We start from the raw sequence: 13,875 nt of genomic DNA, 5'->3' as shown, positions 1-13,875 counted from the left end.
TATAACACCAGTGCACATGCAAAGCACATTTTTCCCATAATCCACACCCCCTTTTCATACTCTTTTGCATAATTGAGATGAAGTTTGAAACTTCCTGGAAGAACTTATCCATTTACTGTACTGTAAGAAAACCATGCCATAAAAAACAGACTCTACAAATAAGCAAAGAATGGAGAGGGATAGAATGGCAAAAAGAAAAATGTGTAAAGGAATTAGGAAACAAGAGGAACAGACTACATAGACAAATAGTGATTCTCAGGAAGGGAAGAGGGATCCCCATGAGCATTTCACAATTCAGATTTCCAATTCAATTGAAACTCAAAAAGGGAGAAACCATCAACAGCTCTGTAGAAAGGTGAGATATCACACCATCTCAAGCTGCAAATGTGGCATTTCTCAGATGAGAGGAAATGCCAAATGAAGCAGTACCAGGACCCCAAAATTCCTTGTGCTACTTACTTTGTGTGCACACAAAAAAGCTTGATTTGTACGCCTGCTGCAGACTGAACAGCTCCAGGCCCCTGGGATCCTTCTGTAAAAAGGGAAAGGTAATGATGGAAACAAAATTAACAACAATGATCCTTAATCGACTGAAACATTACTTATCAGCAAAACCTTCTATGAAACCATATCCTCCAACTTCACACCACATACAGAACACCAAAAAAGTGTCACTGCATACCTCTTACGCTTATCAAAGCGTTGGCATACCAAACACCTAAACAAAACCTTTTCAGAATATGGAAACTGGCCTGCTACTTCTATTTAGGAGCTGATGGTAGCTTTACAATCAAAAGCTCATAGTGAAGTATAAAACATTAATTACAACAAATTATAATATTGAAATTAGCATTTTATCCAAGACATGTCCTTCATATTCTAACAAACAAAATTATTTTCTGCAATAGGTTACTAGTAATCCCTAAAAGTTCCCTCTAAATCAACTGTAATATAATGAAAAGACCACAAGGAAGAATGAGAAATTACTACTTACCTGATAATTTCTTTTTCTTTAGGACAGTCAGATGAATCTAGAACAAGTGGGTTATGCACCTCTACCAGAAGATGGAGATGGAGCAAACTGAAGACACAGTATATATACCCCTACAGTGACATCAGCCTGCCAGTATTGTCTTCAAAAGCAAGTGTGGAGAGACTAGCAAAAATCTTGATTAAAAACAAGTAACCTTTTCAATACTCAGCTAAAAGGCAACACTGAGTTCAGACAAGAATGGATAAACATTAGCCTAGAGACTTACTAGTAATCTCCATAACACATAGTCACACAAAAGGACCATAATGCAAAGATTCAGCAGACACTGGAGGGAAGCTGGATTCATCTGACTGTCTTAAAGAAAAGGAAATTATCAGGTAAGTAGTAAATTTCTCATTTCTTGGCGTCCAATCAGATGAATCCAGAACAAATGGGATGTACCCAAGCTATTCCTGAATAGGACAGGAGGCTGCCCATGGTCCAGTCAAAACCGCATGTGCACAGACCGTATCCTCCGAGGCCTTGACATCCAGATGATAATACCTGGAAAGGCATGTAAGGAGGGTGACATCGCAGCTCGGCAAATATAGACAAGGGACAATAATTTAACTTCTGCCCATGACACTACTCGAGCTCTAGTGGTATGAACCCTAATCTGACTAGGTAACTGCTTCCCAGCATCCACAAATGCAGCCATGACTACCTCCTTAATCCAGCAAGTTATCATAGCCCCCGAGGCTGGCTCTCACCGTCTAGTACCGCCGTGAACAACAAACACGCGATCCAACTTCCAGAAAGGCTTACAAACCTCCAGATACCTGACATCATCTCTTGATATGCAAGGGTTGCAACAGATGATACACCTCTATCTCTCTCTCACAGAGACAGCAGGGAGCTGGACTGACCACCTTTGGTAAAAAGGAAGAAACAGTACGCAGCTGTATCGCTCCTGGAGTCACCTGAAGGAATGGCTCAAGAAAAGTCTTGGAATTTGGAAACCCTACGCACAGAGCAAATTACCACAAGGAACAGTTTTCAAGGGCAGGGTACACAGTGGTCTAAACGCAGGGCCTGCCAAGAAAACCAATACCAATTAAGACTCCAAAGGGGAACTGGAAACCGCAAGGCAGGATGAAGATTGCTCACTCCTTTCAGAAAATGGCCACATCAGGATGAGCCAAAAAGGAATCACCATTTACCTGACCCCTGAAACAGGCAGGAACTGCTACTTGTGCCTTTAAGGAAATAAGAGCCAAGTCTTTATTCAAGTCATCCTGCAAAAATTCCAAAATGAGCGGAATCTTGACCAAGGAAGGAAGAGTACCTCGATCCTCACACCAGGCCTCAAACACTCTCCAAACCTGCATATAGACCAAGAAAGTGGAGAACTTTCTAGCTCTCAGTAAGGTGGAAATCAGCGCCGCAAAGTATCCCCATTTCAGCAAGGGAGCCCTTTCAAGGGCCATACCATACGACAAAATCGAGACAGATCTTCATTAAGAACAAGTCCCTGCCACAACAGGGTCCTGTATGCTGGAAGACAAAGAGGCAAGTCCACCAGCAGCCTCCACAAATCTCCATACCATGGTCTCCCTGTGCCAGTCTGGAGCTACCAAGAGCACCATCCTTATGTGGTGTTCGATCCTTTCAACCAATCTGCCCAACATGGGCCATGGAGGAAAGGCATACAGTAACTTGTCTTCCGGCCACTCCTGCACTAGGGTATCAATTCCCAGTGACTTTGGATTTCTCCTGCGGCTGAAGAATCGCGGAACTTTCGCATTGCGCAAAGTTGCCAGGAGGTCTAGGAATGGAAGACTCCAGCAATCCAGAATCAGCTGAAACACCTCATCTGACAATGTCCATTCTCCTGGATCCAGACTCTCTTTGCTGAGAAGTCTGTCCTTACATTGCCTCTACCTGCTATGTGTGAGACTGAGATCATCTAGAGATGCACTGCTGCCACAATCAGTGCGTTGCCCGACATTATTTGGACCGATCGACCTTGCACCCTGTCGCCGAACTGTAAACATGCCAATCGGATGGCGCTGGTTTCCAGCCTGAGTGATGTTCCAGAGAGACTCTTCTGCATTCCAGAGTCCTTACGCTGTCAGCTCTTGAAACTGAGCTCACCAACCAAGGAGATTCACATCAGTCGTCAATACTAGCCAGTCCGGTGGGGCTAGGGAGACTCCCTTCCTTAGATGATCTGTCTGCAGCCATCACTGCAATTGGGAGGAGACCTCCATCGGCCAGCGGAGCCGAATTGAATAGTCCAGAGACTGCCAGTTCCACCGAGACAGCAGGGAGAGCTGCAGAGGACACATTTGCACCCTTGCCTATGGCACCACTTCCAAGGTTGCCGCCATTAAGCCAAGTACCTGCAGGTAAGACCACACAGTTGGGCGCAAAGTGTATAATCAACAAATGGAGCTGTGCCAGCAACTTCTTAATTCAAGCTTCCAGCAGGAAAACCTTGCCCAGCTTCGAGACAAACTGAATCCCAAGGTATTCCAATGACTGAGAAAGCTGAAGACTGCTTTTGGCCAGGTTCAATACCTAGCAGAGTTCCCACAACAGGGAAATCACCTTGCTAAATCACCAGGCGGCTCTCTTCCAGCGACTTGTTGCAAATCAGCCAGTCATCCAAATATGGGTGTACTAGGGTTCCACCCTTTCTCAACTCTGCCACAACAACTACTATTACCTTGGAAAAGGTTCAGGGAGTAGTGGCCAGACCAAAGGGCAGCACCCAAAACTGAAAGTGGCATCCCAGAACTGCAAACCACAGGAAGCAGTGTTCTAGTCTGATAGGAATGTGGAGACATGCCTCGGACAGATCCAGAGGGGTCAGAAATTCCCCCGAATGCACGGACATTATCACCGAGTGCAACGTTTCTATGTGAAAATGCTTCACTTGCAGAGAATGGTTGTTGCCTTTGAGTTCAAGACAAAAAGAGCCCTCCTCCTTTGGCACTATTAAATAAATGGAATATTGCCACAAATTGTCTTGAGCCTTGGGCACTGGGACAACAGGCATCACACTGAGGAGCAGTTTCAATGTACCCTCCACTGCCTGCGTCTTCTACGGGGAGTGGAAGGGGGACTCCATAAACATGTCCCAAGGAACACTGTGGAACTCCATCGCATATCCTTCTCGTATCACCTCCAGGACCCACTGATCCGATTTCAACCCACTTCTGATAAAAGAGAGAGGCGTCCTATCTCCTGTTCCCGGCAGTGGGTCGGCAAACCTTCAGTGGGAGGCACGGGAGGTTCCACTACCTGAGCCTGCACCTCTTCTATTGTTGGGGATGAATGGACTGAGACCTACCGAAGGGTCGAGTCCTCTGAAAGATCGCTCCTCTATAGGGTCAAAAACGCTTGGATCCACTAGCACAACCTCTCATGTTAAAGAAGCACTGCAACTGCTTCTTATTCTCTGGCAAACAAGGAACCTGAAATTCACCCCACTCACTGGCCAATTTCTCCAATTCGCTCTAAACAAATGCAAGCCGTTAAAGGGCAACTTGGTGCGGCTAATCTTGGAGGTCGTATCAGCTGACCAATATCTCAACTATAACTGATGCCTGGCCGCTACCTTTGAAGCCACCCCACTGGCTAAAGTGTGGACCAGATCACAGCCCGCATCTGCCAAGGCGGCAGCAGCTGGTTCCATAACTGTCCTGGAATTTTCCACAGGGACATCAACTTCCTGAGAGAGAAGGAAACAAGAGTGAGCCACCAAGGAACAACAAGAAGTGATCTGCAAGGACATTGCCACTGCTTCAAATGCTTGCTGAAGGATAGTCTAAACCTTTTTATCATGAGCATCCTTCAAGGATGCTCTGCCTTCTACGGGAATAGTGGTCCACTTGGAGACTGCATACACAAGTGCATCTACCTTCAGAAAACGTAGGCACTCTCTTAGCCCTGAATCCAGAGGGTACAGGCCTTCCAAAACCAGACCCACTTTGAAATTAGCCTCTGGGGCACCCCACTCAAGAGCAATCAATTCTTGAATGGCTTCCATCACAGATTTCTCTTTGGCTTAGACGCTGAATCTGCCCCAGGAACTCCAAGCAATTTCAAGGTCTGGTAAACTGGAGCTGGTAGTACATCTCTATGAAAGAACCGTATCAGTTCTATACAGTTCTAATCCAGGGAGAATTTCACCATCCTCAAGAGTCAGGATCGGCATCATCATCCGTGCCATCTGAATCTCAATCTGGAGGTCCTGCTGCCTCTCTAGGAGTACTCCGGCACTTAACAGAAGAACCAGGCAAGATTCCTAAAACCTGCGCTTCTGCTATGGGAGCACTGGACAGGGCTGTGTACTGCAACCCCTAAAGAAAGAATTCTACCCATGAAAAAGTAGAAGTATCCAGACCAGGAAGTACCAGAGAAGCATTCACTGAGCTACCTTCCCCTGCTGAGGAACCAGTTGGGGGAGTTCCAAAATCAGGTGCCACAACTGAGTCATCTTTCCCAGACCCGCATCTGGCTGCAAAAAACCAGACTTAATGAAAGTAGAGGAAGACAAGTCTCCCTAAGCCTCCAAACAGCACTGGCACAAATTAGTGGGCACTTCTGGCTGAGATGCCTGAATATAACAAGCAGTGCAAACAGGATGACGCTAAGCCTTCCAAAGGCACAGGTGCTATTATGGCCAACAGTGCACTGCGTGGCAGCCGTAGGCATGAGTCTAGCTGTTTTTCTTCTTTTTTTTTTTTATTATATGCGCGCTCATTCTAGGCACACAAATTTATGCGTCCAACACTTAGGTTTCACACACCTAGCTTCCCACCTAGGCGCTCAAAAAGCCTAGAGGCTACTCAACTCACCAGGCTGCCCACATCCCTTGACCTTCCACGGAGCGGAACGAACTTCTGAATGGTGCACTGAGCATGGAGACTGGAAAAATGGAGGAAGCCCTAGCTACAAAAGCCTCCTTTTACGTCTCTGTAAATACATATAAGAAAATTATTACTTACCTGCTAATTTTCGTTCCTGTAGTACCATGGATCAGTCCAGACCATGGATTATGTCCCCAATCCAGCAGATGGAGTCAGCACAAGCTTCGAGGGGGCGTCACCATATATACTACTACCCCCTCTGCAGGAGTTCAGTATCGAGTATATCAAAGCCCGAGTAGAAATAGAACCCCTTTAGTGGATCAAGTTTATAAGAACCGGCAACAATAAACCGTGTAACCGTAATAGAAAAACTGGAACCGTCCTACCAACGGGTAGGACGCTGCGTAAACAGCACGCCAACATGAAGGGGGCTGTGAGAAACAGTGCGACTGAGGAGCCGGGAAAGCCCTATCACACTACAGTCCCGTAGAGAAGAGTCGAGCAGGAAGGAAAGACCCAAGTGCGGTGGGCGTCTGGACTGATCCATGGTACTACAGGAACGAAAATTAGCAGGTAAGTAATAATTTTCTTTTCCCTGTGCGTACCTGGATCAGTCCAGACCATGGGATGTACCCAAGCTTCCCTAAATCGGGTGGGGTCCTGCGAGGCCTGCTCGGAGAACCTGTTCGCCAAAATGTCCCGTGACTGAGGAGGCGAGGTGCAGACGATAGTGCCTCGAGAACGTGTGTAACGATTTCCAGGTAGCTGCTCTGCAGATTTCCTGAGTAGAGACCGAACGAGCCTCCGCCCAGGAAGCCGCCTGAGAACGAGTAGAATGAGCTACAATGCCGGGCGGGGGAGTCCGCCCCGCCCCAATGTATGAAGCAGCAATGCCCGCCTTCAACCACCTCGCAATGGTCGCTTTCGAGGCCTGAGACCCTTTCCTGGGACCAGACCAAAGCACGAAGAGATGATCCGAAATCCGGAACTCATTGGTAGCCTCCAGATAGAGACGCAGCGTGCGCCTGACATCCAATAGTCGGAGAGCCTTCGGCTCGGAGGAAGAAAAGGACGGCAATTCCACCGTCTGGTTCACATGGAATGCAGACACCACCTTTGGAAGGAAGGAAGGCACTGTGCGAAGCGACACTCCAGAGTCGGAGAAACGCAGGTAAGGCTCTCTACACGACAGAGCCTGCAGCTCCGAGATGCGGCGAGCGGAACAGATGGCCACCAGGAATACCGCTTTGAGGGTGAGATCCTTGATCGTAGCAGTGCTCAGCGGCTCGAACGGTGGTCCCGACAGGGAGCGAAGCACCAGGTTGAGACTCCAGGAGGGACACGGGTCCCGTACTGGAGGCCGCAAATGCTTGACCCCCTTGAGGAAACGCGCAATGTCCGGATGCTGTAGCAGGGAACCGCCATCACGCAACAGCGAACCCAGGGCGGCCACCTGCACCCGCAGAGAATTATAGGCGAGTCCTTTGTCCACCCCCGCCTGTAAAAACTGCAGGATCTGAGGTACCGAAGCCTTCGTAGGTCTCGTGTCCTGACTAGCACACCACAGCTTGAACACCTTCCAGACACGAACATAGGCCACCAACGTCGATGTCTTACGTGCCCGCAGTAGAGTGGACACTACCGCCTCCGGGTAGCCCCGGCGCCGGAGGCGGCGCCTCTCAAAAGCCAGGCCGCAAGACAGAAGAGTTCTGCCTGATCGAAAAATACCGGGCCCTGACGTAAGAGACGGGGGAGGTGCCCCAGTCTGACTGGCCCGTCGATCACCAGTTGTATCAGGTCCGCGAACCAAGGCCTCCTGGGCCATTCCGGAGCGACGAAGATTACAGTCCCCTGATGACTTTCTATTCTGCGAAGCATTCTGCCCACCAGGGGCCATGGTGGAAACGCGTATAGAAGAAGATGAGACGGCCACGGAAGGGCCAGCGCATCCACTCCCTCCGCGCCGCGCTCTCTCCGGCGACTGAAGAAGCGAGGAGCCTTGGCGTTGAGAGCGGAGGCCATCAAATCCAAATGGGGGGCACCCCAACGCCGGACTAGAAGTTGCATCGCTTCCTCGGACAGAGACCACTCTCCGGGGTCCAGCAGCTGACGACTGAGGAAGTCCGCCTGCACGTTGTCCACTCCAGCGATGTGCGAGGCCGCTAGTCGAACGAGATGACGCTCCGCCCATTGCATCAGCAGCGCCGCCTCTAGCGCTACTTGAGGGCTGCGCGTGCCGCCTTGGCGGTTGATGTAGGCCACGGTGGTAGCATTGTCTGATAGGATTCTGACCTCCCGGTTCCGAAGGAGCGGCAGAAAATGTCGCAGAGCTAGCCTGACCGCTCTGGTTTCCAGACGGTTGATGGACCACTTCGCCTCCACCGCGGACCAAGTCCCCTGCGTGGCGCTTCGATCGCAGACCGCCCCCCAGCCCAGCAGACTGGCATCGGTGGTTAGGAGCGCCCACTGCAAGGGCCTGAGATGCGCAAACGCCCAGGGGACCATGTCGATGGTGGAACCCATCACCCCCAGGAGCTGGAGGTAGTCCCAGGAGGTGGGATCTTGCAAGGCAGAGAACCGCAGTACATGCTCCCGCAACGATTGCGCCTTGTCCTGACGCAGGAAGACTTTGCCCAGCCGGGTGTCGAAGGACACTCCCAAAAAATCCAAGCGCTGCGAGGGTACGAGGGAGCTCTTGGAGAAGTTCACCACCCAGCCCAGGGACTGTAGAAACTGGACCACCCTGCGCACCGCTGCCTGTCCCTGGTTGAAGGACTTCGCCCGAATGAGCCAATCGTCCAAGTAGGGATGGACCAGCACGCCCTCCTTTCGAAGGGCTGCCGCCACAACGACCATGATCTTGGTAAAGGTACGCGGTGCCGTCGCCAATCCGAACGGGAGCGCTATGAACTGAAAGTGCTGGTCCAGGATCTTGAACCGGAGGAGACTGTGATGGTCCCGGCGGATGGGAATGTGCAGGTAGGCCTCCGTGAGGTCCAGAGAGGCGAGGAACTCCCCCCGATGTACCGCCGCAATCACGGACCGCAGTGTTTCCATGCGAAACCGGACCACTCTGAGGCACTTGTTGATTTCCTTGAGATCCAGGATGGGCCGGAAGGACCCGTCCTTCTTTGGCACGACGAAGTAAATGGAATAGTGGCCCGAGCCCACCTCTCCGGAGGGCACGGGGGCGATAGCCCCTATTTCCCGAAGTCTGTCCAACGTCGCCTGCACCGCCCGTCTCTTGAGCACCGACCCGCAGGGGGAGAAAATGAACCTTGCCTGTGGAGGACGGACAAATTCCAATGCGTAGCCGTGCTCTATGGTGTCCAGGACCCACTGGTCCGAGGTGATCTGCGCCCACTCCTGGTAGAAAAACGCCAGCCGTCACCCAATTCTGGGACTGGCGGAGTGGGCGAGCCTGACATCATTGCGAAGGCTTAGGAGAGGGGTTACCTGCTCCGGGGGTGGTGCGGGCGGGCCTCCGTCCACGAAAGGAACGTGACCAGGTCTGTGGCCTGGAGGTGGCGGGCCTAGAGCCCGATGGCCTGTAGCTCCTGTAGCGCCGTTGCGCCCTGGCCCTGGTCCGGGAAGAGGCATATGCTCGCGAAGGCCGATATCTGTCCTCCGGCAGCCGATGAACCGCGTTGTCCCCCAGAGACTTGATGATCTGATCCAGGTCCTCCCCGAAGAGGAACTTACCTCTGAATGGAAGGGAGCCCAGACTCGACTTGGAGGACGTATCCGCCGCCCAGTTGCGAAGCCACAGGAGGCGCCGTGCCGCCACTACCGACACCATGGCTCTTGCTAGGATCCGAAACAGGTCGTACGAGGCATCCGCCCCATACGCCACCGCCGCTTCTAGCCTGTCTGCCTGGGCGGCCTCCTCCGCGGGCAGTTCCTGCGACGTGAGCAGCTGTTGTACCCAGAGAAGACTCGCACTCTGGGCCAGGGAACTGCACATTGCTGCCCGCATACCCAGAGCGGAGACCTCGAAGACCCTCTTCAGGAAAACCTCCAATTTGCGATCTTGCGTATCCCGCAAGGCCGCACCTCCTGTCACCGGTATCGTCGTCCTCTTCGTGACCGCTGACACCGCGGAGTCCACCTTCGGAGCCCTAATGAGGTCCAGGAAATCCTCCGGCAGGGGGTAGAGCTTTTCCATGGCCCGGCTGCCCTTCAGAGAAGCCTCCGGGGTATCCCATTCCCCAGTGAGGAGCTGCAGGAACGATTCGTGAATGGGAAAAGCCCGAGCCCTGGGCCGCCGAGCCGCCAGGACCGGGTCCCCCTTCTTTGAAGAAATGACGACTGCCGGCGCCACTGGAGCAGGCGGGTCCGGCGGTGGGTCCAGATCCAATTCCTGAATTATAAGTGGAATGAGGTCATCCAACTCGTCCCTCTGGAAGAGGCGCAGCGTGCGCGGGTCGTCACCCTCAGGCATGGAGTCTCCTTGTCCGCCATCCGGAGGATCAGACCCCGGATCCGCTGGTCCTGACACTGCTCCCACAGCCGCAGCCGAAAAGCGGGCCCGAGCTGGAGGGTGAACATGAGGGGCCCCCGCGCCCGCCGGGGCGGGGGGGGCCTGTGCCGGGGGGGACGTCCGTGGGATCTTGGGAGGGGGAGGCCCCGCAGGAGTCTCCAACCCCTGGAGGTAGGCTGTGTGCATCAGCAAAACAAACTCCGGGGAAAACCCCGGCCTGCCCGAGGGGGCTCCGGGGGGGGGACCCCCGTTGGACCCTGCCCCTGCGGGCCTTGCTCCGGCAATAAGATCGGCGGCAAAAACGGCGGAGAAACCGCATCGCAATCCCCCTCCTCCAGCGCTTCTGGATCCTCCTCAGGGCGCTGTGCCTGCAAAATGGCCGCCGTTCCCGCCAGGAATGGGGGAGGGGCCGGCCCGCGCCTCCCGGGCATCGAAGAGAGCAACACCAAATCCGCGATGGACCGCTCGGTGCCTTCCCCCCCGGGAAGGCACCGAGCGCAGATGCCCTCGCGGGAGATCCTGGATCCCGGATCGCCGCAGGCCGTCGCGTTGCTCGGCCTGCGGCATCGGGAGCACCCCGCGAGAGCAACGCCGACTGAAAGAAAGAAATAAATTGAGGCTCGGGAGGGTGACCGCGCGAAAAACCGCCGCTGCGGGGGGGCCAGAAAGCCTGCACTGCCCGCTGAAGAAATCGGCGCGGGGGGGCCTTCCTGGCCTCACAACCCGGCAGAATAAAAACTTTTCTGTGTGCCCCAGCAGCCCACGAGGCTGCCCGAGACACCAGCGCTGAAAGACCGTCACCACCGGCAGCCGCGAGGCCCCGGGGTTGGGGAGAGCTGCAAAGAAAAACGAACAACAAAATATATAATATCACTTACCCCGTCCTAACTACTAGCATTCAGCACCGGGAGGGGAAACAAACACAGGGGGTAAGCCACGCCTCCCCACAGCCTGCCTTTGAATAAGAGTTGTTTTTTTTTTGTTTTTTTTTTAAAGAGAAAAACTTGATCCACCAGACAAACTAGGCAGAAGCCCAGAAAAGGAGGAAGCAAAAAGGGAAAAGATTAATTTACAACCACAGGGAGAGAAACCCTGAGTCCCCTACTCGCATCTGCTGGAGTCAGAAGATACTGAACTCCTGCAGAGGGGGTAGTAGTATATATGGTGACGCCCCCTCGAAGCTTGTGCTGACTCCATCTGCTGGATTGGGGACATAACCCATGGTCTGGACTGATCCAGGTACGTACAGGGAATTTAGTTTTTTGGTTTTTTTTTAAACTTATTTGAGCTCAGCCCTACCTGAGTACAGAGACAGTCTCTGGTTGCGGGGGGAGAGGGCATGTGTGTGCTCAGCTTCCTGCACCTGCTGCCTTTCTGCCGCTTAAGCAGCTAAGTCCATGCGGCTGAAAAACCAGCTACCGGACCAAACCACTCATCTGAGGGACCACAGAAATCACCTCAGGAATTCTCAACTGGGGGAGGGACCTTTGGGTATCATCAAGGAGAGCAGGGCAACGTAATATCCTTAATTCTCCTTTTACAAAATGAAGCAATCCCCAGTAGGGAGATGCAGGTCCACCATCTGTTGGAGACGGAGAATACTGGCAGGCTGATGTCACTGCAGGAGTATATATACTGTGACGTCAGTTTGCTCCACCTCTATCTGCTGGTAAAGGTGCATAACTCACTTGTTCTGCATTCATCTGACTGGGTGCTAAGAAAGTGCTCTTACGTTTCTTGCTCACCTGCACTGAGGCCGTCATTCTCTTCCTCAGCTGGGAGGACTTCTGTATGTCTCATACGACAGCGGCTCACATCCTGGATTCCAAAACTCAGCACAGGGTGAGTAAGGAGGAACTCTGAGATGGAAGTAAAAAGAGCTCTGCCCTCATCCTGGCTCTGCAGGAGCTCCATCACATACAGGACCTGGGAGAGAAAATTGCTGTGGGTGAATTAAGGAGCAAGGCCTTGTGTCCAGAACAAGACAAGGCCTTGTGAGCCCATTATCCTCCAACAGAACCAGAAACATGCCACCAGTATAGCATGCCCAACAATCTGGGGAATGGATCCAATGAGCAGCAGTTCTGACTTCAAGTTTATTATAAGCATAAAATTACAGCCTTTCCCTACCGCTTCTTAACCCACTCAGGCAAATACTTCCCCAGGAATACTCCTCATTATACAATGGATGAAACTTGCAAAATGTTGAGATTACTTACCTGATAATCTCCTTTTCCTTAGTGTATGCAGATGGACTCAAAACAAATGGGTATAGTGTGCTCGTGCTAGCAGTTGGAGATGGATTTGACATCAGCACGGGTACATATACCCCCACAGGAAGTGCAGCAAATCAGTAATCTTCCTTGCAAAAGCTTTTATGGATATATGTGTGACTGACCGATCGATTTAAATGAACAGGATTACCCTGACCAATTGATGGTAGCTGGAGACCGCCAGTGTACGCAGCCGAAAGGCGTCGACACCCAGCAAGGTGGATGCCCTAGATAAGAAAACATGGCTTACCGTGAGTCGGCGAATCCCCATGTATACCGGCAGCTGGGCGGGATGCTGAGACCATCTGCATACACTAAGGAAAAAGAGATTATCAGGTAAGTAATCTCAACATTTCCCAGCGTGTAGCAGATGGACTCAAAACAAATGGGATGTACAAAAGCGACTCCCGGACTGGGCGGGAGGCTGCCCGAGGACCGTTTAGGATTGCCCTCGCAAATGCTGTGTCCTCCCGGGCCTGGACGTCCAGACGATAGAATCTGGAGAAGGTATGGAGGGAGGACCACGTCGCCGCTTTACATATCTCTGCCGGCAACAGCAGCTTAGTTTCTCCCCAAGAGGCCGACTGTGCTCTGGTAGAATGAGCCTTGACCTGTAGAGGCGGTGGTTTTCCCGCCTCTACGTAGGCTACCTTGATAACTTCTTTAATCCAGCGGGCGATGGTTGGCCCGTGAGGCCGCTTCCCCTTGCTTCTTCCCGCTGTGCAGGACGAACAGGTGGTCCGTCTTTCGTACTGTTTCTGACATTTCCAGGTATCTGGACATCAGTCTGCCGATGTCGAGATGGCATAGCATTCGACCTTCTTCCGACTTCTTCAAACCTTCCGTGGTAGGCAAGGATATGGTTTGGTTGAGGTGAAAGTGTGAGACCACTTTGGGTAAAAAGGATGGAACCGTGCGAAGATGGATAGCCTCTGGAGTGATTCTGAGAAAAGGATCACAGCAGGACAGTGCTTGTAGCTCTGAGATGCGGTGTGCTGAACACACAGCCAGCAAGAATACCATCTTCAAGGTTAACAAACGGAGAGACAGGCCTCGAAGGGGCCTGAAGGCGGATCCCGCTAGAAAGTCCAATACTAGGTTGAGGTTCCACAGGGGCACTGGCCACTTCAGTGGCGGGCGAATGTGTTTGACTCCTTTCAGGAAACGTGAAACGTCTGGGTGTTTGGCAATGGTGTTGCCGTCACTCCTGGGACCGTAGCAAGACAGTGCTGCTACCTGAACCTTGATGGAGCTGAGGGACAGCCCCTTCTG

The 13,875-nt window shown here is 52.2% G+C and overlaps 1 protein-coding gene across 2 annotated transcripts in view; it reads right to left on the bottom strand.

Annotated features, from left to right (window-relative positions):
- Window positions 1-13,875, bottom strand: part of EDC4 (enhancer of mRNA decapping 4) — a 324,468-nt gene that overhangs the window by 199,362 nt on the left and 111,231 nt on the right. For both annotated transcript variants that reach the window (XM_029608825.1, XM_029608824.1), the window contains exons 12-13: window positions 12,076-12,256; window positions 460-532 (exon numbers count right to left, since the gene is read on the bottom strand). In XM_029608825.1, coding sequence (XP_029464685.1) covers window positions 460-532; window positions 12,076-12,256 — 254 coding nt within the window. The remainder of the gene's footprint in view (window positions 1-459; window positions 533-12,075; window positions 12,257-13,875) is intronic.

This window comes from Rhinatrema bivittatum, chromosome 7 (genome assembly GCF_901001135.1).
Source record: "Rhinatrema bivittatum chromosome 7, aRhiBiv1.1, whole genome shotgun sequence".
NCBI lineage: Eukaryota > Metazoa > Chordata > Amphibia > Gymnophiona > Rhinatrematidae > Rhinatrema > Rhinatrema bivittatum.
The sequence above is the reverse complement of the archived record's forward strand: the minus strand, read 5'-3'. Positions and strand labels throughout refer to the sequence as shown.